General features: G+C 44.3%; 1 protein-coding gene across 3 annotated transcripts in view; it reads right to left on the bottom strand.

Annotated features, from left to right (window-relative positions):
- Positions 1-24,386, bottom strand: part of GTPBP1 (GTP binding protein 1) — a 127,224-nt gene that overhangs the window by 41,359 nt on the left and 61,479 nt on the right. For all 3 annotated transcript variants that reach the window (XM_033929457.1, XM_033929459.1, XM_033929458.1), the window contains exons 3-4: positions 11,541-11,721; positions 8,649-8,997 (exon numbers count right to left, since the gene is read on the bottom strand). In XM_033929457.1, the coding sequence (XP_033785348.1) occupies positions 8,649-8,997; positions 11,541-11,721 (530 nt within the window). The remainder of the gene's footprint in view (positions 1-8,648; positions 8,998-11,540; positions 11,722-24,386) is intronic.

Raw genomic sequence — 24,386 nt, 5'->3', positions numbered from 1 at the left:
AATGGCTACCCCCCTCTGCCTCCCATTGAAAGAAGAGGACCATACCTCTACCACCCACCCTCTTTTCAATTTAGCATGTTCAGACATAGTGAGGTGCATTTCTTGTAGGTATACAATATTAGCCTGGAGTTTGCGTAGTTGGGATAAGAGTTTGGTTCTCTTCACTGGAGAATGGATACCATCAACATTCAAAGATATAACTTTTAGTTTAACCATGATCTAAATAGAAATACTGAGTTAGAAACCAGAATAACAATAATAGTCGAGAGAGGGTAGTCCCCCAGCAAGACACCCTCCCCCTGCAAGTGAACAGGCCACTCTCCTTCCGTCTCCCTCTCAGGGCAGAATTTCAAGCAATATCCTACTCCCACCCCAACCCTTCCCCCAAACCCATACACACACACACACACATACAGTCAGCAACACAGCCATAGCAAACCAACAAAAATCTACCTCAGGCAATTTGACATACCTCCCCTCCCCCTCCGTCCCCTACATCAAACAATCTGTGTCAATCACAAAGAGGTATCCCCCCCAGGAACCCCCCTTCTCTATATCAAAATGGTAAACAGTCAACTTGTTCCAGCATAGAAAAAACATACTACATAGAGCCCCCATAAAGTCCATGCAGAAGTCTCCAATTGCTCTGAAAGCCTCTAGCACTCCACCTCCACAGCTGGCGAACAGAATAAGCCATGAAAAAGAAAACTAGCAGGGGTCTAAACTGTAAAATCAGGCCCCAGCTTTCCCAGCTGTGGTCGAATCAGTTCTCAGTGTTCCGCAGGTTCCCAGCCAAACTGCCATGGCCAGTGCTCCTGCAATCTCCCCGGCAGAATGTACTGGTCAGTCAGGAAGCTCCCTCATCCTCTGGTGGCAAAGCCTGCACGAAGGTTTCCAGTTCCTGCGGCTTGTCAAATGATGATTGTTTCCCGTGGTAGAAAAGGCACACTCAGGCTGGATATAGGAGAACTGCTCAAAGACCTCTTTTGTAAAGGGCCATGTAAAACGGCGCCATCTCCCTCCACTTGGCTGCAACAGCTGATGAGAAATCCTGAAAGAGGAGGACCAGGCAATTTTCAAAGGTAAGCTACTTGCACTCCCGGTATTTCTGAAGAATTTTTTCCTTATCAACATAGCTCAGGAATTTCATGATCACTGGTCTGAGTCTATGATCGCCTTCCCTGTGTTGCCCAACACGATGTGCTTGGTCCAGGCGTAGGTGCGGGATGTCCTCTTTCATCTGGAGTGTAGTTGGCAGCCAGGCTTCCAGCCATGCACGCAGGTCCCCATCTTTGACCGTCTTTGGAATTCCCACGGCCCGCAGATTATTCCTGCGAGCCCTATTTTCTTGGTCATCCACTCAGTTGTGAAGCTGCTGAGCTGTGCGTTCGAAAAATTGCAAGCGGATAGTAAGAGTTTGTGGTCGCCTCGTGCTGTACTACACGCTCTTCCAATTGCAGCACTTTGTTGTTAAACGCGCTCAATACCATCTTTGAGTTCTTGAATTCCAGCCTGCAATCCAGACATTTTATCTTCCATAATCGCAGTTAAGTGCTTTTTCAGCTCAGTAATTGTTGCCTCATTGAGCAACACTGTGGGAGGCATAGCCGGCAGCTCAGTAGAAGGTTCGTTTTCCGCCACCATCTTGGATACAGTTGGGCCAGGAGCAGCGCAATGATGGCGGGCTCCTTTAAGCGGCATAACCCGCTACAACGAAAAAGCGCTGAAACAGCGATTAGATTCCTCTGACCTTAAACAATTGAAATATATGCTTCTAGAGCAAAACTTAGGTGTCAGATCAAAGGAAATTGTAGAAAGAAGAGAGCGGTTCCTGGAGGTTCCCCTTGGGGCGTAATAACTCAGAACATGCTCATCATGTGACCCCCCCCCAAATTTGACTGCTTTATTTGCTAAGAGGGAGTTCTTTTAGCAATTCATCCAAATACTAAATGACCAGGATGTTCTCCAATAGCAATCTGTATCCATTCAACACTATGCTGAGAACCAAAGTATTCAACAGTTTATGGAATATCTTAGCTTTCCTCCTATAGGAAAGTTCTCTGGAACAGACACTCAAACATTGGCTATGTATGCCTGGATCAAGTCATAATCCCATTCCAGATTTTGCCTCAGAAAGCTCAGATGGTATAAAAGCTCAGATTGTTGTTCTTCTAGCACAGATAGAACATTGGATGTTCAGATTTAAAATCAAGCTCAATCCAGAAAACACTAAATTTTTTCTGAAAAGTCCAAATGATAGCATTGCAGATAAAAAGCTTCAAATCAACAATCAGAATTTTGATATTGTCAGCTCAATTAAGATCTTAGGGGTGACATTAGATCGCTACTTAACGTTAGAAGATCATACTGATCTTATGATAAAAAAAAATGCTTTGGGATCCTCTGGAAAATGCATACTATTAAAAAATATTTTGATTTTGTTTCTTTTAGATTATTAGTCCAATCTCTAATTCTATCTGCTCTTGATTATTGCAACATTATCTTCTTAGCATCCTATAAGAAAACCTTCTATCACATTTGAATAATACAGAATACGGCAGTGCACTTGATCTTTGGATTAAAAAAATATGATCATGTGAGCACCTTTTATCGGCAACTGCATTGGTTGCCATTCAAAGCGCAAATTCTCTTTAAATTTAGCTGCACTTGCTTTAAAACTCTTTTTGGTCTGGCTCCAGGATACCTATCCTCCCAATTTAAAGTACATAAGTCAAATAAAAATACTTGCAATGTCTGTATGTTTATGTTTCCATCTACAAAAGCTTGTCGCTATAAAAGATTCTTAGATAAGACTTTCACTTTCCAGTTAGGAAAAATGAATTCCTGGTTAAGTCCTTTGATTTTTCAAACGCAATCATATCAGGCCTTTAGAAAGTTACTGAAAACCTATTTGTTTGATAAATTTGTATTATGATTATTCTCTTGACTTGTTTCCATGTATGCTTCATTGATTGTACAGTCTATCTTGATTGTTAACCGCCCGGAACTCATGATAACATAGAAAGAACAAACTGGAGACTAAAATTAAAAGAATACAAAAAACTTATAACTACAAAACTCACAAATTTCTACGCAAAAAAATAGACTATCCCAACACCAACACCAAGAACCTATTTAAACTAGTTAACAATCTCTATGATATACAGGCCTTTTCACGCCACGCCACAGACTCCCCACCTTTAGCAGATGCGCTGGCTGAATTTTTTAACAACAAAATCAATATCCTAAGATCCAACCTACCACCCTCCACAACCAACCATCTGAACTACCCAGTTGCCCAACACACAAACGAACCCAGAGTAAACATGTACTGGAACATCTTTTCTATCCCTATCTGGAATCACTTCAGCAAATTCTTCTAAAAATACGTCGATTCATACTGCAGATTAGACAGCTGCCCACCAAACGTCATGAAAGCTGATCCACTCACCTTCAAAGCCACGTTATAAGATTGGCTCTCCTCCCTATTACTGTCGGGTACATTTCCCGAGGAGTTAGGTCACAAGGAATCTATCAAGTTGACATCTAACTACAGACCCATCGCAATCATTCCCTTTTTTGTAAAGCTGATGGAAGCTGATGTAAAGCTGATGGAAGCTGATGTAAAGCTGATCCTAGCAAAAACGGTAGCAGAACGAGACTTGGGGGTGATCGTCAGTGAGGACATGAAGTCTGCCAATCAAGTGGAGCAGGCTTCATCCAAGGCAAGACAAATAATGGGTTGCATACGAAGGGGTTTCGTCAGCCGTAAGAGGGAAGTCATTATGCCATTGTATAGATCCATGGTGAGGCCCCACCTGGAATACTGTGTGCAATTTTGGAGGCCACATTATCGCAAGGATGTGCTGAGACTGGAGTCGGTGCAGAGAATGGCCACCCGGATGGTCTCGGGACTCAAGGATCTTCCATATGAAGAACGGCTTGACAAATTACAGCTATACTCGCTCGAGGAGCGCAGAGAGAGGGGAGACATGATCGAGACGTTCAAGTATCTTACGGGCCGCATCGAGGGGGAGGAAGATATCTTCTTTTTCAAGGGTCCCACGACAACAAGAGGGCATCCGTTGAAAATCAGGGGCGGGAAACTACGAGGTGACACCAGGAAATTCTTTTTCACTGAAAGAGTGGTTGATCGCTGGAACAGTCTTCCACTACAGGTGATTGAGGCCAGCAGCGTGCCTGATTTTAAGGCCAAATGGGATAGACACGTGGGATCTATTCACAGAGAAAGGTAGGGGAGGGTCATTAGGGTGGGCAGACTAGATGGGCTGTGGCCCTTATCTGCCGTCTATTTCTATGTTTCTATGTTTCTATGAAGGCTTGGTAAACTAGGATTTAGTAACTCACCTGGACAAATTCAACATACTTCACGACAACCAATCAGGCTTTCGATCCGGGTTCAGCACGGAAATGGTTATTGCTTCATTACTGGATTCCCTCCTGAACTATTCAGCCAAGGTTCTAGTGCACTAATCCTTCAACTAGACCTAAGCAGCGCCTTTGACTTAGTCGATCACACCATCCTAATTGACTGCTTGGAGATAATTGGTCTCTCAGGCAATGTACTAAAATGGTTCTAAGGCTTCTTCACTAAACGATCGTACCGAGTCTATAGCGACAATATCCAATCCTCCAGCTGGGTTAACCCATGCAGTGTCCCACAGGGTTCCCCCTTATCTCCCACTCTGTTCAACATTTACCTAGCCCCATTGGCAAATCTACTGCAAAAATTAAAAATCAAATTTTACATCTACGCCGATGACATCATCATAGTCCTGCCCCTAATAAGCCTGACTCCTGAGACGAAGATTTATCTAGCACTAACTCTAAAACAAATCAAAATATGGATAACAGAGTTCAAACTGAAACTCAACCCCGAAAAAACCAAATTCTTCCTGGCAAGCCCAAATGACAAAATCAAAGATACTACTATAACCCTGAATGGACAGAACTTCCCTATTATCGATACTATAAAAATCCTGGGAGTGACACTGGACCGCTATCTCACTCTAGATATGCACTCAGAGCTACTGATCAAAAAAGGCTTCTCGACACTATGGAAACTAAGAACCATCAGAAAGTACTTCGACACAATATCATTCCGCTTACTGGTGCAATCCTCCATTTTAAATCTACTCGACTATTGCAATATCATTTATCTGGAGTCTCTCAAGAAAACCATTCAAAGACTCCGAATCATACAAAACTCAGCTGTGCGATTGATTTTCGGCATAAAGAAATGGGATCACATAACCCCCCTCCTATCAAAAACTCCACTGGTTGCCCCTGGAAGCAAGAGTATTGTTCAAATGCGCCTGCCTCTGTTTCAAATCCATTCTCGGTTTGGCCCCTCTATACCTGGTCTCCCATTTTAAACTTGACTGCTCCACCAGGCCTACACGCAGAATACATATGTTTAGCCACCCTACAATAAAAACCTGCCGATAGAAAAGATTCCTTGACAGAACGCTTGCCTTCCAAGCAAGTCTACAGAACGACTGGCTAAGCAGCAGCATCATTAAGCACTCCTCATCCTACCTCAACTTCAGAAAACTAGTCAAAACCAACCTGTTCAACTGATTTGTGACCAAGAATTCCTAAAGTCTTCACTGCTTATCCCACACTGTATGACCAGCCCTTCTTATTGTAAACCGCCTCGACCTACTTCTTATTGTAATCCCGCCCCTACAATGTTATCTTACTCTGTACAAATATTCATGTACTCAAAGACTTTGTTTTTTTCGCTGAATGTCCAGCTCTTCTTTATTGTAAACCGCCTCGAACTACTTTGGCTTTGGCGGTATATAAACAATAAATTATTATTATTATCCTAATCTTCAGAGAGCCACAACTGAATCATCAAGGAAAACCAGAAAGCTACCTCCACGACGAACAAAGTCAAACAAACACAAAAGTCATGAAGAGATGCTGTCAACCAGGGTATTTTCCATCTAGCAGAAGTCTTTATTCATCTGGACTCAACACGGCCAGTGTTTCGGCACGAGAGTGCCTTTTTCAAGAGTCAAACACCTGTCTTCAGAGTTCTCAAAGAAGGTACATGTACACTATATTGCATACCCAACACTTATTCTCAGAGAGCATTCAGGCTGTACTTCCACTATGACTGAATGCTTCTAGCACACATGCACATGTATAATTTTTGAGGACCCTGAAGACCAGTGACAGGAGGAACTGTGGAGGACCAGTGTACCGAAGGTATCCTGGCTATTGGTGACTGGCAAGTGACCAGCAGAGGCACTGGAGGAAGTGGCCAGAAGACCCAGAGGGAAGCAGTCAAAGGAGTTTCAGGTCCTAGGCTGATGGTGACTGGTGAGTGATTGGCGAGACCAGTGGCAACCAGCAGAGAGACTGGTAATGGTACTGGAAGCAGCTAGAAGATCCAGTGGGAAGCAGTCAGAAGAATGAGAGACCCTGGACTGGCGAGTGACCAGTGGTGGCAACCAGCAGAGAGACTGGTAATGGTACCGGAAGCAGCCAGAAGACCCAGGAGTCCTGTGAGGGTTAAAGAACGGGGGCTGGAGTGATCTTTGGCAGCCAGAGAGACCAGGGAAGTGTTTGGAGGAGCCTGGTCATGTTTTGAAGAGCATAGGACATTGAAGCATGAAGAAGAGCCTGGTGGAAGAAGGGAAAGAAGACCAGAAGTGCCTAGTGGTGGTGAAGTGATAGTAGGTGACTGTTCAGTCCATTCACATTCTCTGTGCATGATCTCTAAGGAAAGGTGCATCTCAAAAACTAATCTGGCACTGTAAAACAAAGACAATTAATACCATAAAACATGTTTGTCACATATAACATATAACCAATATGAAAAGGAAAGGATGTATGCCTGGACACTGGATTATATGAAAGCAAACGGCTTTATGGTGAAAATGTCCAAACAAACACATGGAGCTTCATTTACTGAAAAGAATCAAAATCAGTATACTCGTACTTATAAAAAGAAAAGAAAAAAAATCACAAAAATAAGACAGAATGAAAAACAAGTAAACAAACAAGTCTGGAGATGTCAGTTCACTTTCCAGGAAGTTCTTAACATCTCCCAGGAACCAACAGCTCCTAACAGCAGAGGTTTTACTGCAATTAATACAATACTGGTCTAGTGCCAGAACACAAATGTATGACTTACACAGAGCGAGTCTGACAAGAGTGTTTGGCTACTTTATAAAGAAAAATGCATATTAAGTGAAACCTCAAACGTCCAGTCTGGGATCACTTGTTTAATTTACTGTATTTTTTGCTCCATAAGATGCACTTTTATTCCACCCAAAAGTGGGTGGAAATGTCGGTGCGTCTTATACAGCGAAGATAAAAATTTTTACACCCCCCCCAATACATTTTAAAAACACCCCCACCCCCGTACCTTTTAAAAACACCCCTCTGCCCCGTCCTACCTTTTGAAAACACCCCCCACCTCGCCTCGTCGTACCTTTTAAGAACAGTCTTATAGGCAGGAGCCAGCTTTCCGCGCTGCTGCCAGGGCCTATGCCGCTTTCTGAATGGCTGCCATCGGTTCTCGCGGGGCTCACGAGAACCGACGGCAGCCATTCAGAAAGCAGCACGGGCTCAGGCAACAGCATGGAAAGCTGGCTCCTGCCCATGCTGATACACGCTGGACCACCAGGCTATAAGACTGTTTTTAAAAGGTACAACAGGGCCGGGGGAGGGGTGTTATTAAAAGGTACGGGGGGGTCTAACTTCCCTCTGGTTTGGGGGTTTTCTCCTTGGTGAGCTGGGAGGGATTCATTGACAGCATGGTTGCTTCCTCCTAGTTCAAACAAAACTTTTTTCTCTCTCTCTCTTCTTTCTTCTCATTCTCTCTTCCTCTTCTAGGGTTTGGTTTTGAATGGTTGGTGGGGGGGGGGGGTTGTTAGCTGAAGTTTGCTTGCTAGGTTGACAGTAGGAGGATACTAAGTGGTTGTGCTTTATTCCCTTTTCTTTCCGGGCCTATCAGACACAAAGGCCTTGGGCTATTGGTTAGTTCCTTTCTGCTGGTACTGTTTGGGGTTGTTGGGAAGGGAGGGGCACCAAAGGGGGGTGTAACGTAATATTTGATGATGAGGACAATTTTCTTTGTTCACAGCTATTGCTCATTTCTTTGTTCAATTGTTGCTTGTTACCCATTGTATTCACTCTCATCAATAAAAATGATTTATACATAAAAGGTATGGGGGCATGGGGGTGTTTTTAAAAAGGTACGGGGGGATTTTAAAAGGTACTGGGGGGAAAGGGTGCAGAACCTGGCAGTGAGGTGGGGACAAGATGCAGAGCCTGGCAAGGAGTGTGGGGTTGGGTGCAGAGTCTGGCAGGGAGTGAGGGGGGCTGGATGCAGAACCTGAGTTCAGAATGGTTTTTTTTTTCCTTGTTTTCCTCCTCTAAAACTAGGGTGCGTCTTGTGGAGCGAAAAATACGGTATATACTTTAAATCATATCTGTTCAGAATTTAGCTACCTTGACCAGTGTGTGTATTAAAGAAACTTATATAGAAAATATTCAAAATTAAGAGCATACATCCTTTCCATTGTGGCCCTTGCCAAGCATATACAGGGACAAAAGCATATACATGAACATAAGCTACACGCACATCTAGAGTATAAAGAAGAAATTACCATAAGCATGCAGAAGTCCGGTAGATGCCCAGTCATTCCAAAGACTGTTGTTTTAAGGTACTTCTCATGCCCAGCCAGGTCGATGAAGGTAATGATTTTCGAGGACTTCTCACAGATCTTAGTCCACTCCAAGCTGCCCCCGTGGCTGTCTGGCTTATTCACCACATTCCCCTCATTGTCAAAACCTAGGATGTCATTGCCAACGCTGCTGGTGCGGCCCGATTCAATTTCATGCTTGTGACGAAAGAGCTTCTGTCGGGCAAAGCCCCGCCCATTGTCCAGCTCCCCATGAGTGAGCACACCAAGCAGCGTGCTCTTCCCTGCGTCCACATTGCCTACTACTGCCACCCTGTAGACGACAAGATCAAGACATTAAATTAATAGGCAGCCTTAAAATTTGCTCCCGAGAAGAAAACTCTACTTGTTATGAGATCTGGCTAAAGACAACCATCTGGCATATTTCAACAAAGCAAAAACTTATCTATCCACATTTGAAAGGGCATAATCTGAAACCCAAAAAAATATGGGCCAATATTGAGGAGTCACAGAACAAAAGTAGCCTTAACACCAGCAGCTGCAGGGCTTTTAAGATGTTCACCCAACCTCCTTCTGCCTCCTCATCTGACCTCCAGTGGCCGGTAAACATACAATTCTTTAAGACAAAAATTTTCAAAGGCACTGTATGGAAAGTACCAATGAAAATTGTTCTTTACTTCGTCATTATTTATATGATGAATGGGTGGACTTAGGTTGAAGTATATACATATTGCAAAGATATTCAGCCACTATATGTATAGCTATGCAGTTTACTTTAAGCCTGCTGAAAAATAAATTGTACTTATAAAAGGTACTTCTATAATGGGGTACATTTTTCAAGTGGTAAATTACACACTCACTTTGGCAGTAGTTTAGTCATTTACATGTGGATGTGATCACAGTTGCATGTAAATTACCTCTTACAAAATACAAATTGACACAAAAGACTGGCTTTGAAATGATTCTTTTGCGTACTTTGACAATAGACGTGCACAGGAGTGGAATTTGGGCAGAGCACATGCATAGATGATATAATACTATGGTGTAAATGGCCATACCTGCCATTTACAATAGGTGCCTACTTGTCTTTATAACATGGGCTTAACATAAGCAAGTACAGTACAAAGCTACTGGAAATGCCAGCCACAGAGGATGTCTGGCTGCTGGGCATTATGCATTCTCACGGTATGCTCATAAACGAGGTACCTATGTTCCATTTCTCACAGTAACGAAGAACAATTCAACAATTCAAACAATTTGGTTAAACCCCAAGATCAAAATAGGCGGTTTTAAAATCATTTGGAAGCATTGGATGTTGGCAGGGATACGTACTTTAGAGGATGTAATAACTAATGGTAAACTGCTTGACTTTTCACAATTGCAACATAAATTTGGTCTAAATAAATCACAATATTTTAGATGATTGCAATTGAACCAGGCCATTCAGGTGGGGTTCCCTGAATGGAAAAATCTTAACAATTATCATAGCCTAGAATTCTTATGCTTTCAGGTGGCTTCTACTGGTCACCAGGCCGCAATGTGGTATAAATTAATAGCTGGATTTGTAAATAAAAAACCAAAACATGGTCTTAGAGACATTTGGAGCATTGAGATTAAGCATCAAATTAATGCATCTCAATGGCCACGACTTTGGTCTTGGAGGATAAGATGTACAGTATCAGCATCTATGAGACAAACATGGTTTTTTCTTTTGCATAGAGCTTTTTGGACCCCTGTTCGTTTACAAAAATTAGATAGCTCTAAGTCTAATAAATGTTGGCACTGTCATCTTGAGACTGGGACATTAGATCATCTTTTATTCTATTGTCCTTATATATTATTATTTTGGAAATCAATTTGGCCTCAAATAAATAGGATGATGGACAATCCAGTAGCCTTGACTTATGATACTATTTTATTTGGTACAACAATGAGAGCAAAAAGTCAAATTTCATCACATAATAATAAACTTTTATTTATATTAACTGGAGTAGCAATTCAACAAATAACATGTAACTGGAAAAATTATGACAGATTAAGTTATAACTTTTGGTGGAATTCGGTATGCCATATATATAAAATGGAGCGCACAATAGCAACACAGAAAGGTTATTTTGGTAAATTTCTGAAGATTTGGAGACCATTAGCAGATTTTTGTAATGATTAATAACATTTTCCCATAATAAGAGATTTGTTAAGTGGGGATGTGGGTGGGTATTATTTTATTTACCTTACAATATGTATGAATTAATTAATGCATTTTGAAGTATTAGGTTAGAGTTTCTGAAATAGGAAGGGAGGGCTTGGGGGGGGGGTTATTTTATTTATATTTGTCATACATATTAAATGATTTACATATTATCTAAAACATTATAAAAATATGAATATAAATATGATATATTGTACTTAAAGTATTCATGAAGGAAAATCAAGTGTGTGTTTATAAGATTATATGTATTTTTCTGATACACTTGTTGTAATATGAAAAAATGAATAAAGAAATTTAAAAAAAAAAGAACCAAGGCTGGTTGACTCTCAGAACCACACCACTTAGGGAGCATGCCAACTTCTGGAAAGCTCCAGAGCTTAAGTGAAGCACCTAGAACTCTACATGCAACCCCATTAGAGTGACCCATAAGGATTGCTTCCCCGTGAGGAAAAAAAGGGCAGCCCAAAAATAATCCTTTTTCCCATATTTATTTTCAGAAACTAATACCAACTGTAACCTCCACATGTCCATTAAAATTCTAGCACATCGCAACCATGCAGGAAAATGTTCACAGAACAAAAGTAGCCTCCACACTAGCAGCTGCAGGGCTTTAAAGATGTTCACCCACCCTCTCTCTGCCTCCTCACCTGACCTCCAGGAAGTCATTCTCACCCACGCATTTCCGCACAAGGTAATCGCGCACCTTGCCCCCAGCTTCCTGGTGCTCCCGCAGGAGAATCATATCGGCCCCAATCTGCTCGGCCATACTGGTGACTGTGGCAACAGAGGCCTCCATGTCAGCCTCATTTAGACCATACTCCTTCCCATCTGAAGAAGAAACGGTAAAAAAGTGTTAACTTCTGGGGGACCACTGCTATATGACCTGCTACCTTGTCCAGTAACCACAGGGTCAGTTAGCAAACTACAGGCCACTTTTAATGACTTACAAGTATGATCTGCTAGTCCATGAAAGCTGCATAACACAACATAACATAACATAATAGCAAATTTCTAGACCGCATAACCTTTAGTTCAATGCAGTTAACAAAAGATTATGCTATGGGAAAATACAGAGATAATGTGATGCACAGAAATTTAGCAGTAGCCTATTCCTGGTTGATACCCAGGTTCATATTACTGAGAACAATATGGAAAAAGCACAAGCATAAATTCCTATTGTGTGGCAAGTCTCTTGACTTAGGAAAGGACATTCAATGTGATGCAGTGCAAAGGATTCATGTTCAGATTCAGCTGCTGGGAGCCACTTGGGTCTGGGCCAAGTATAAAGGTGGTCCACCCAAATCCAGGGAAAGAAAGAAGGTAATTGGTGACTCTCTGGTAAATATCCCTGCAGTAACAGAACTGGAGAGATAGAAATTAGGTTCTTACCTGCTAATTTTCTTTCTTTTAGTCCCTCCAGACTGGCACAGAACATATGGGCTTACACTCCTCTGCCAGCAGGTATAGGCTGAGACATTGACTTTTGGCTGTAGTATAAGTCGGCTGTGCAGTCCCATCTACAATCAGTCTGATCTCAGTCTCTAGCAGGTGGAGGTGGTAAGCCTGTGCAGTCTTTCCTTTGGTTAGTTAGGGCCTTTTGGATGTGATTAGTGGCCTTTTTTGTCACAGTTTTGGGGGTCAGATAGCACTTGGGGGACCCTTTCGGGGGTCCATCCAACCTCGGGGGTGCCACACTCGACTAGTCAAGTCCCTCCCCCTATTTGCCCCCACCTCCCCAAGTTTTTTTCTTAGAGGTGCCTGAGCTGTAAGCATTGCCACAGTTTCAAGCAAGGCATATACTGTTGCTTTGAAAGCCTGGGGGGGACTGCTCATTCATTATTTAAAGTTGTACTTGAAAAAAAAAACATCCTGAGTGTGAAGGTGGTACATCCAAATCCAGGGAAGGAAAGAAAGTAATTGGTGACTCTCTGATAAATATCCCTGCAGTGACAGAACTGGAGCATATCCCTTGAGTTACTTGGAAAGGAGGGAGCGTCAGAGTTTGCTAAGAAGAAGAAGAGATGAAAATTACACTGTATGATGCTTTTATAACATGTTACTACTATGCAGGAAGTGAAAACCTCACGCTCCCAGCTTGGTCCCACGTCGCTCCCTGAATGGCTGCTCTCACAGATTGCGAGAACTGATGGCAGCCATTCACGGAGCAGTGTGGGACCAGGCAGGAAGCAAAAAGATCGCACTCCTGCCTTATTTGCCGCTCTGCAGCAACAAAGGAGGCAGCCGTCTAGCAGGAGCACGGAAAGCTCCTGGCAAGACCACACTGGACCACCGGCATTTAAAAAACAGGTACCGGGCGGCGGGGAGGAGGTATTTAAAAAATTGTATTTGCTCCATAGGGCACACCCACTTTTTGGGGCGAAAAAAGTGTGTCTTATGGAGCGAAAAATACAGTATATCATCTGGTAAATGTGGCAGATGAAATTTAATGTGGACAAATGCAAAGTGATGCACATTGGGAAGAATAACATGAATCACAGTTACCTGATGCTAGGGTCCACCTTGGGGGTTAGCGCCCAAGAAAAGGATCTGGGTGTTTTATCGTATTGTCATTGTAGACAATACGATAAAGCACAGTTACTTACCGTAACAGGTGTTATCCAGGGACAGCAGGCAGATATTCTTGACTGATGGGTGACGGCACCGACGGAGCCCCGGTACGGACAATTTTAGAGTGATTGCACTTGGAAAGTGATTGAACTTGGAAAGTTCTAGAAGGCCGCACCGCGCACGCGCGAGTGCCTTCCCGCCCGACAGAGGCGGGCGGTCCCCAGTTAGAATAAGCCAGCTAAGAAGCCAACCCGGGGAGGTGGGTGGGACGCAAAAATATCTGCCTGCTGTCCCTGGATAACACCTGTTACGGTAAGTAACTGTGCTTTATCCCAGGACAAGCAGGCAGCATATTCTTGACTGATGGGTGACCTCCAAGCTAACAAAAAGAGGGATGTTGGGAAGGTTGGCCATTAGGAAAACAAATTTTGCAAAACAGATTGGCCGAAGTGCCCATCCCGTCTGGAGAAAGCATCCAGACAATAGTTAGACGTAAAAGTATGAACTGAGGACCAAGTAGCAGCCTTGCAGATTTCCTCAATAGGCGTGGAACGGAGGAAAGCTACAGATGCTGCCATAGCTCGAACTCTATGGCCCGTGACAGAACCTTCCAGTGTCAGTCCGGTCTGAGCATAACAGAAAGAAATGCACGCTGCCAGCCAATTAGACAACGTACGTTTAGAAACAGGACGTCCCAATTTATTCGGATCAAAGGACAGAAAGAGTTGGGGAGCTGATCTGTGGGGCTTAGTACGCTCTAAATAGTAAGCTAGAGCCCTCTTACAGTCCAAAGTATGTAGAGCCTGCTCTCCAGAATGAGAGTGAGGTTTCGGAAAGAAGACAGGCAGAACAATGGATTGGTTGAGATGGAATTCAGAGACAACCTTAGGGAGAAACTTTGGATGTGTACGCAGAACCACCTTGTCATGATGAAAGACTGTAAAAGGTGGATCTGCAACTAGTGCATGTAGCTCACTGACCCTCCTGGCAAAGGTAAGAGCAATAAGGAAAAGTACCTTCCAAGTGAGAAACTTGAAAGGAGTGGTAGCCAAAGGTTCAAATGGAGGCTTCATTAAGGCGGAAAGAACCACATTAAGATCCCAGATAACAGGAGGGGTTTTAAGAGGTGGTTTCACATTGAAAAGACCCCGCATGAACCTGGACACCAAGGGATGAGCTGAGAGAAGGTTTCCATGAACCGGCTCATGAAAAGCAACAATAGCACTGAGGTGGACTCTAATGGAAGTAGACTTAAGGCCCGAGTCAGACAAAGAAAGCAGATAATCCAACAATGTCTCCACTGCCAGGGAAGTGGGATCAAGATGATGAAGAAGACACCAGGAAGAAAATCGTGTCCACTTTTGATGGTAACATTGCAGAGTGGCTGGTTTCCTGGAGGCATCTAGAATGGAACGAACGGGTTGAGACAAAAGAGTATCATGAGAAGTCAGCCCGAGAGATACCAAGCTGTCAGGTGCAGAGACTGGAGGTTGGGGTGTAGAAGGGTCTCCTGATGCTGTGTAAGCAGAGAAGGAAACAGTGGAAGAAGAAAAGGTTCCCTGGAACTGAGTTGAAGTAGAAGGGAGAACCAATGTTGTCTGGGCCACCTCGGAGCAATCAGAATCATGGTGGCTCGTTCCCTCTTGAGCTTGAACAAGATTCTTAACATGAGAGGCAGAGGAGGGAAAGCGTACAGGAACAGATTGGACCAATCGAGGAGAAATGCATCCGCTGCTAGACGGTGAGGAGAGTAGAGTCTGGAGCAGAATAGGGGCAGCTGGTGATTGTGAGGAGCTGCAAAGAGGTCTATCTGAGGAGTGCCCCATTGAGCGAAGATGGACTGCAGAGTGAAAGGATCGAGTGCCCACTCGTGAGGCTGTAGAATTCTGCTGAGCTTCTCCGCTAAGGAATTCTGCTCTCCCTGAATGTAGATAGCTTTCAGGTATAGATGGTGATCTATGGCCCAAGTCCAGATCTTCTGAGCTTCCTGGCACAAGAGGCGAGAGCCTGTCCCACCCTGCTTGTTGATGTAGTACATTGCAACTTGATTGTCTGTGCACAGCAGGAGGACTTGAGGAAAGAGAAGATGTTGGAAGGCCTTGAGGGCATAAAACATCGCTCTGAGTTCCAGGAAATTGATGTGATGCTTCCCTTCCTGAGCTGTCCAAAGTCCTTGAGTTTGAAACTCAAGGAGCTCCCCAAGCATAAGGGTGGTGATAATAAGTTGATGAGGAGGTAGATGGAAGAGAAGACCCCTGGAGAGATTTGAGGATATCAACCACCATTGTAGAGAATGACGAAGAAATGATGTCACAGATATGTGACGTGAGCAAGGATCCGTCGCTTGAGACCATTGGGTAGCTAGGGTCCATTGAGGAGTGCGCAGGTGTAGACGTGCGAAGGGTGTGACATGAACTGTGGAGGCCATGTGACCCAAAAGTATCATCATTTGCTTGGCTGAGATGGAACGTTGTGGAAGCACCTGCTGACATAGAAAATGAAGCGTTTGAAGACGGTTGGACGGTAGGAACGCTCTCATGAGGACTGTGTCCAGCACCGCTCCAATGAATTGAAGTCTCTGAGAGGGGATGAGATGAGACTTGGGTAGATTGATCTCGAACCCCAAAAGTTGTAGAAACAGGATGGTTTGGTTGGTGGCCAGGAGTACTGTCTGAGATGAATTGGTCTTTATCAACCAATCGTCCAGATAAGGGAACACATGAAGGTGGTGGGAACGTAGAAAGGCAGCTACCACAATCAGACATTTGGTAAACACTCTTGGAGAGGAGGCCAAACCGAAGGGTAGAACCTTGTACTGGTAATGACAACGATTGATCATGAAGCGTAGGCACTGTCTGGAGTCCAGATGGACCGGTATATGAGTGTATGCTTCTTTGAGATCGAGGGAACATAGCCAGTCGCCTTGATTGAGAAGAGGGTAAAGAGTGGCCAGAGAAAACATTCTGAATTTTTCTTTGACCAAGCATTTGTTGAGATCGCGAAGATCTAAAATGGGTCTGAGATCTCCTGTTTTTTTGGGAACTAGAAAAATAACGGGAGTAGAATCCCTGTCCCTTTTGATCTAGAGGAACTTCCTCTATGGCGTTCAGAAGGAGGAGGGATTGAACCTCTTGAAGAAGGAGGGAAGACTGAGGAGTGTTCAAAGCAGACTCTTTTGGTAGACTTTGGGCAGGAAGAGTCTGAAAGTTGAGAGAGTAGCCGTGGCGGATGATGTTGAGGACCCACTGATCCGAGGTGATGGTTTCCCAACGGCTTATAAAATGAGTCAGGCGTCCTCCTATAGGCGGCGGAAGATGGACAGATGGAGGGATACTGGCTATGTCCTGGAGAACCAAGTCAAAAGGGTTGTGAGGATTTTTATGGAGGAGGAGGCTTCACCTGCTGCTGCTGCTGAGTCGGTCTATTGTTTTGCCTCTGCTGTTGTCTCTGACGCTTGGGTTGTTGAGGTGCCTGTGGCAAAGGACGAGCCACAAATCGACGTTGGTATGCCGATTGCTGACGAAAGGGCCTGGTAGGTGGGGGTCTTCTTTTTTGTTTTGAGGAGAGTATCCCACCTAGTCTCATGAGCTGAAAGCTTTTGGGTAGTGGAGTCCATGGATTCTCTAAACAGCTCATCCCCCAGGCAAGGTGCATTAGCCAGTCGATCCTGATGATTGACATCAAGTTCTGAAACCCTGAGCCAGGCCAGTCGACGCATGGCCACCGACATAGCCGTGGCTCGAGAGGTCAGCTCAAAGGTGTCATAGATCGATCTGACCATGAACTTACGGAGTTGTAAGAGCGATGAAGAAGTTTGGCGAAAGGCAGATTTTTTATGGTCAGGGAGGTATTTCTCAAAAGATGACAAATTTTGAATGAGATGCTTGAGGTAGAAAGAAAAATGGAAAGCATAGTTCCCTGATCTATTAGCAAGCATCGCATTCTGATATAACCTCTTGCCAAACTTATCCATGGCTTTACCTTCTCTGCCAGGAGGGACAGAGGCGTACACACTAGCCCCCGTAGATTTCTTTAAAGTGGACTCTACTAATAAAGATTCATGAGGGAGTTGGGGTTTGTCAAAACCTGGAATAGGTATGACCTTATATAGGGAGTCCAGTTTTCGAGGAGCTCCTGGAACGGTCATGGGCGTCTCCAGATTTTTGTAGAAAGTTTCTCGCAAAATATCATGGAGAGGTAACTTTAGGAATTCCCTTGGAGGCTGGTCAAAGTCCAGTGCATCGAGAAATGCCTTGGATTTTTTAGACTCAGCCTCCAAGGGAATAGAGAGAGATTCACACATCTCTTTGAGAAACGAAGTGAAAGAAGTTGCATCAGGTCTGGAGGATGGATGTAAACCAGAAGGATCCTCATCCCCTGACGAACACTCTCCCTCAGAGAGGAAAGGCTCCTCTGAATCACCCCACAGATCAGGGTCCCTCACTTGAAAGCTCCGGTCTCGTGACTCCGGTGTGGAGGGTTCTAGGTGTCGAGTCTTGTGAGTCGACTTACCAGATCTCTGTGAAACGGTACCGGGAGATGTTATGGGGTGTGCCGGTGCCGAAGTCTGTACGGCCTGGTGTAAGGACCTCGGTTCCGGCGCTAAGATCGGCATGGATGCTGATGAAGCCGTATGTACCGGTACCGACAAAGTGGATACCGATAACAGAGGTTGTTCCACTGCCGGTACCGGTGGCTGAGACCGGACTGGGACTGGAAGACTCGGAGTCAAAAGAGCAGGAAGGAGCTGTTGTAGTTGCTCCTTGAGCTACACTTGCAGGACGGCGGCAATTTGCTCGTCCAGCGAAGGCACCGGTACCACTTTTTTCTTCTGCGGTACCTTTGGTGCCGCTCTACACTCCGAAGAGGAACCCGAGGTCGAGGGGCTCACTTCAATCGGAGCGGAGCACTTCCGCGGGCGCCTCGAGGTCGGCAGGATTGGGCTCGCTGCCACTGAGACTGGAGGACACTCCAGCGGGGAAGGCTTCTTAGCCGGCTTACCTGAGGGATGCGACGCCGGCGCGGTGTCGCGCGGAGTCGAAGAGGTAGGTGCCAACTACGTCGGAGCCTAAGTCGGGACCGGTGCCGCCGAATCCGACATCTCGGTACCAAATAAAAGTCGCTGTTGGATTTGGCGGTTTTTTAAAGTTCTCTTTTTTAGAGTGGCACAGCGGGTGCAGGTGGACGCCCGATGGTCAGGACCCAGGCAATGTAAGCACCAGTTGTGCGGGTCAGTGAGGGAAATGGGCCTTGCGCACCGCTGGCACTTCTTAAAACCGGGTTGGGGGGGCATGAACATGAAAACGGCTTCTGCCAAATCGAAGGCCGAGGCCTCGATGGTGGCAGCAGGCCCCGCCGGGGCGAACCCAAAAAAAGAAGAAAAAAAGAAAAGAAAATTCTTTTTGTTGTTTTTTTTTTAAATAAGAAAAAGAAAAGAAAGAAATTCCGGAAAGGTTTACGCGAGCGGGAAGGCGTGTGAGAAAAAATTTTCAACAGCCGTTGAAAGTTGCGTCTTCTTAGCTCCGCGGAAACTAAGAAACTGGGGACCGCGCGCCTCTGTCGGGCGGGAAGGCATTCGCGCATGCGCGGTGCGGCCTACTAGAACTTTCCAAGTTCTTAGAGTGCAATTACTCTAAAATTGTCCGTACCGGGGCTCCGTCGGTGCCGTCACCCATCAGTCAAGAATATGCTGCCTGCTTGTTCTGGGATAAAACCTTATGTCCAATGTGCAACGGCGGCCAAAAAAGCAAACAGAATGCTAGGAATTATTTAAAAAAGGGATGGTTAACAAGACTAAGAATGTTACAATGTCCCTGTATCGCTCCATGGTGCAACCTCATCTGGAGTATTGCATTCAATTCTTATCTCAAGAAAGATATAGTGGCACTAGAAAAGGTTCAAAGCAGAGCAACCAAGATGATAAAGGGGATGGAACTCCTCGCCTATGAGGAAAGACTAAAAAAGTTAGGGCTCTTCAACTTGGAAAAGAGACGGCTGAGGGGAGATATGACTGAAGTCTACAAAATCCTGAGGGAGTTGAATGGGTACAAGTGGATCGATTTTTCACGACGTCAAACATTACAAAGACTAGGGGACACTTGATGAAGTTACAGGGAAATACTTTTAAAACCAATAGGAGGAAATATTTTTTTACTCAGAGAATAGTTAAGCTCTGGAATGCATTGACAGAGGTTGTGGTAAGAGCGGATAGCATAGCTGGTTTTAAGAAAGATTTGGGCAAGTTCCTGGAGGAAGAGTCCATAGTCTGTTATTGAGAAAGACATGGGGGGAAGCCACGGCTTGCCCTGAATCAGTAGCATGGAATGTTGCTACTCCTTAGGTTTTAGACAGATACTAGTGACCTGGATTGGCCACCGTGAGAATGGGCTACTTGGCTTAATGGACCATTTGATCTGACCCAGAAAGGCTATTCTTATGTTCTTGTTATGATGCCACTAGAAAACATACAGAAGTGTAGGCATGGTAACAAATTGCCAACTGCCCTGGTTGTGATGCCAGCGTTCAATCATGGGGTGTAACCTGCATAGAGTGATGGATACAGCTCTGGTCATTTTACTGGGCAAACTGGATGAACCATGCAGGTAACTTTATGTGCCATTAAATGCTAGATTTTACTGTGTTAACCTATGTAGTGACAATACATGTGGTGAATTATTTATCTTTTTTCCAAGTTTTGGGCTATGTTATTCCCTCTTTCTCTTCATCTCATGAAAAGGGGCATCACTTGGATTTGGTTACTGTTTCTTCTAAGGGTGTTTTATTTCCTATTGTCACTATTGTATGATGGGATTTGGAAGACTACTTTATGGTCAAATCATTTTATGTATAGTTTTAATCTGAATTAGCGACAGTTGGGTTGTTCGGTACTGTATTTTTCGCAAGGATTATATGGATGTAAGGGTATTTTGGGCTCATTACACTTTTGGCTCATGTAATTTCAATCGCATTGGGAAGCTGTTGATATTGCTCTAAAGCGTGTGTGTAGTATGCACTCCCATAAGTCCGATAGATGGTTTGATAGCGAGTTTATTAATTTGAAGCGCTCTATTCAGCAGTTGGAACATGCTTGGTGTAAAACCGGTTCAGTTAGTATTAATGAATATTGGAGAAAGGAGGGTGCATGATTACAAACAGATGTTCAAAGTGGGCAGTGAGGTCCTTAATACTAAGGAGTTTTTTCAATTGGTATATGCTCTTACTGATGTTGGGGTTTGTAAGCAGGCACCGTAGGAGAGTCCTCCTTCAGTAGATTATTTAGCTGATTTTTTTTCAGCTCTAAAGTTCAGACTTGTGTGAATTCTTCAAGATTTTTGGAAGACACAATAGAACTTGCTGCTTGGAATTGTCATGCTGATCTGGTTTGGAGCACATTTGTGCATCTGGACCAGTCACTTTTTACATTGTTATATACAAAATATGTGCATTCTTATTGTGCTTTCGATTCTTGTTACTCCCTGGATTTTTTTGTGCTGCTTCCCCTAAGTTTCGCAGATTACTTTATGCTTGGGCTTCTTCTATGCTTGATAAGGGAGAATTTCCAGTGCATAAGGGTCATATTGTTACCCCTTTAGTAAAGAATAGTAAGGAACCCATGCCACAGGTTCATTTTTTGTGAAACTCATGGAAGGAATTTTTATGTCCAATTATTCAACTATTTAGAACAGCACAATCTCTTACATGATGCCCAGTCAGGTTTTACACCTTTTTTCAGTACTGAGACTGCACTTGCTTCACTTTGAGATTACATCTGTGATTTTGTTTAGTAGAGGACTGGGTACGTTAGTTCTTCCGTTTGATCTAAGAAGCATTCTATTTGGTGGACCATGGCATTTTGCTATTTTTGTCTGGATTTCCTTGGTTTATCTAGGCATGTTTTATATTGGTTGCAGGCTTTTCTTACTTCTTGTTCTTATCAAGTTTCTTTAGGGAATAGTATTTCTTTCATATGGCGTAACCTATGTGAAGTTCCACATGGTTCCCCTTATCTCCTCTACTTTAACATCTATCTGCACCCTTTGAGAAACAGACTGGCTAGTCAAGATGTCAGAGTTTATAGTTATACAGACAGCCATCACTCTTGTGCTCCCTATCTCTTCCTTGCCTCCCGGGAAGTTGGGCAAGTGGGTGAGGTTTTGACAATTGTTGAGCAATGGATGGGCGACTATAAGCTGAAGCTTAATTCTAAAACAAAAACCTAGGGGGTTTTTTGCCACAGCTGCTCGTATTAGTTTTCAGGTGGGGGGCACTGTATATCCCTTAGTGTTTTCAATTAAAATTTGGGGAGTGCAGTTGAATAGAGTTCTAACTATGCAAGCTCAAGTTGATGCTGTGGTCCATAAGGGATTTGGTATGTTATGGAAGCTCTGTTCTATTCACTCTTATTTTGATAAGCTTCCTTATCAAGTACTGACATAGTCGTTACTTTTAAGCATTTTAGATTTCTGCAACATTGAGTATTTTACAGGTCCACAAAAGCATTTCTGCTGTCGTTATATTGTTCAGAATATGGCGGTCTGCCTAATTTTTGACTTAAAGAAATAAGATCATGTTACACTAAATTAATATTGCATGCTTCATTAGCTTCCTATTGAAGCTAGTGTTACATTTAAATTTGGGTATATTTTGTACACTGTCTGGCCCTTTTCTATCTTATGAAGTATTTTCATTTTGCGATACCTGGCCGTTTGACTCTGACTATTGCTTTCTTGTCATATCCCTCTATGACAGGTTGCATAAAAAATTATGTAGAATGGCTGTTTTCTTTTCAGGCAACATGCTTAGGACCTGATTTTTTTGCCTTTAATATTGCCTATTTCTTATATGCATTTTAGGCAAATACTAAAAACTTATGGGGGTAATAATCAAAAAAAAGAAAAAACGTCTAAAAAGTCTCCTTAATGGATACTTGGACGATCAAAAAGCCTGATCGTCCCAAGTACCCATAACAAAAGCTGGTTTTTAGACGTATCTAAAAACAGCTTAGGCCTTTCCCCTGCCACTAAACGCACAGAGAGAAAAGAGGTGTGTTTAGAGGAGGGGAAAGGGCGAGCAGTGGGCGGGAGGTGGGCCGATCTACACCTAGGCGTACAACAGGTATAACTAAAACACTGGATATGAGAACTAACCCTAGGGTTCCCACTGAATTTCTTTACCAGTTAGCCAATATTGTTCTTCAAACTAGCTTTTTTATGTTTGAAGATCAGTTATTTCAGCAGAGTTCGGGCATTGCGATGGGCATCACGATGGCCCCATCAGTAGCTAATCTCTTTATGGACTCTTTCGAACAGAAATGGATATATTCCTCTCGTTTTTACGGTAAAATGAAGTTATGGATCCGTTACATTGATGACATCTTCATGATCTGGAACGGAGGTCCTGATGAACTGAACACGTTCCTGGAAAGCACAGTTACTTACCGTAACAGGTGTTATCCAGGGACAGCAGGCAGATATTCTTTACGCATGGGTGACGTCACCGACGGAGCCCACGGTACGGACCTTTTTACTAGAAAGTTCTAGTTGGCCGCACCGCGCGTGCGCGAGTGCCTTCCCGCCCGATGGAGGAGAGCGTGGTCCCCAGTTAGTATAAGCCAGCTAAGAAGCCAACCCGGGGAGGAGGGTGGGACGTAAGAATATCTGCCTGCTGTCCCTGGATAACACCTGTTACGGTAAGTAACTGTGCTTTATCCCAGGACAAGCAGGCAGCATATTCTTTACGCATGGGTGACCTCCAAGCTAACAAAGAGGGAGGAGGGCTGGTTGGCCATTAGGAAAATAAATTCTGAAGTACAGATTGGCCGAAGTGCCCATCCCGTCTGGAGAAAGCATCCAGACAGTAGTGAGTAGTGAATGTGTGAACTGAGGACCAGGTGGCCGCCTTGCAGATTTCCTCAATGGGTGTGGAACGGAGGAAAGCAACAGAAGCGGCCATAGCTCTTACCCTGTGGGCCGTGACAGCACCGTCTAGTGACAGACCGGCCCGAGCGTAACAGAACGCGATGCAAGCTGCAAGCCAGTTGGATAGCGTCCGTTTAGAGACCGGTCGACCCAAACGATTTGGGTCGAAGGTCAGGAAGAGCTGAGGGGACAAGCGGTGAGCCCTTGTACGATCAAGATAGTAAGCCAGGGCACGCTTGCAGTCAAGACTGTGCAATGCCTGTTCTCCGGGATGTGAATGAGGTTTCGGGAAGAAAACAGGCAACACAATGGACTGGTTGAGGTGAAAAGCTGAGACCACCTTTGGAAGGAACTTTGGATGGGTGCGCAGAACCACCTTGTCATGGTGAAAAATAGTGAACGGTGGATCGGCAACCAGTGCATGAAGCTCACTAACCCTCCTGGCAGAGGTGATGGCAATGAGGAAAAGAACCTTCCATGTCAGAAATTTGAGCGAAGTTGTGGCAAGCGGCTCAAAGGGAGGTTTCATGAGGGCAGATAAAACCACATTCAGGTCCCAGACGACCGGAGGAGGCTTCAGAGGTGGTTTGATGTTGAAGAGGCCCCTCATGAATCGGGAAACCAGAGGGTGAGCCGTGAGAGGTTTTCCTAAAACAGGTTCATGAAATGCCGTGATGGCACTGAGATGGACTCTGATAGAGGTAGACTTGAGGCCTGCGTTGGACAGGGAGAGCAAGTAGTCCAGAACAGTTTCCACCGCTAAAGAGGTGGGATTGTGATGATGACGGAGGCACCAAGAGGAGAACCTGGTCCACTTCTGATGGTAACATTGGAGGGTGGCCGGTTTCCTGGAGGCGTCCAAAATGAGACGGACAGGCTGAGATAGATTTCCTGAAGAGGTCAGCCCGAGAGAAACCAAGCTGTCAGGTGGAGCGAAGACAGATTGGGATGTAGTAGAGACTGATGTTGCTGTGTAAGTAGAGTAGGAAACACAGGCAGAGGAATGGG

This window comes from Geotrypetes seraphini, chromosome 2 (genome assembly GCF_902459505.1).
Source record: "Geotrypetes seraphini chromosome 2, aGeoSer1.1, whole genome shotgun sequence".
In the NCBI taxonomy this organism is placed as follows: domain Eukaryota; kingdom Metazoa; phylum Chordata; class Amphibia; order Gymnophiona; family Dermophiidae; genus Geotrypetes; species Geotrypetes seraphini.
The sequence above is the reverse complement of the archived record's forward strand: the minus strand, read 5'-3'. Positions and strand labels throughout refer to the sequence as shown.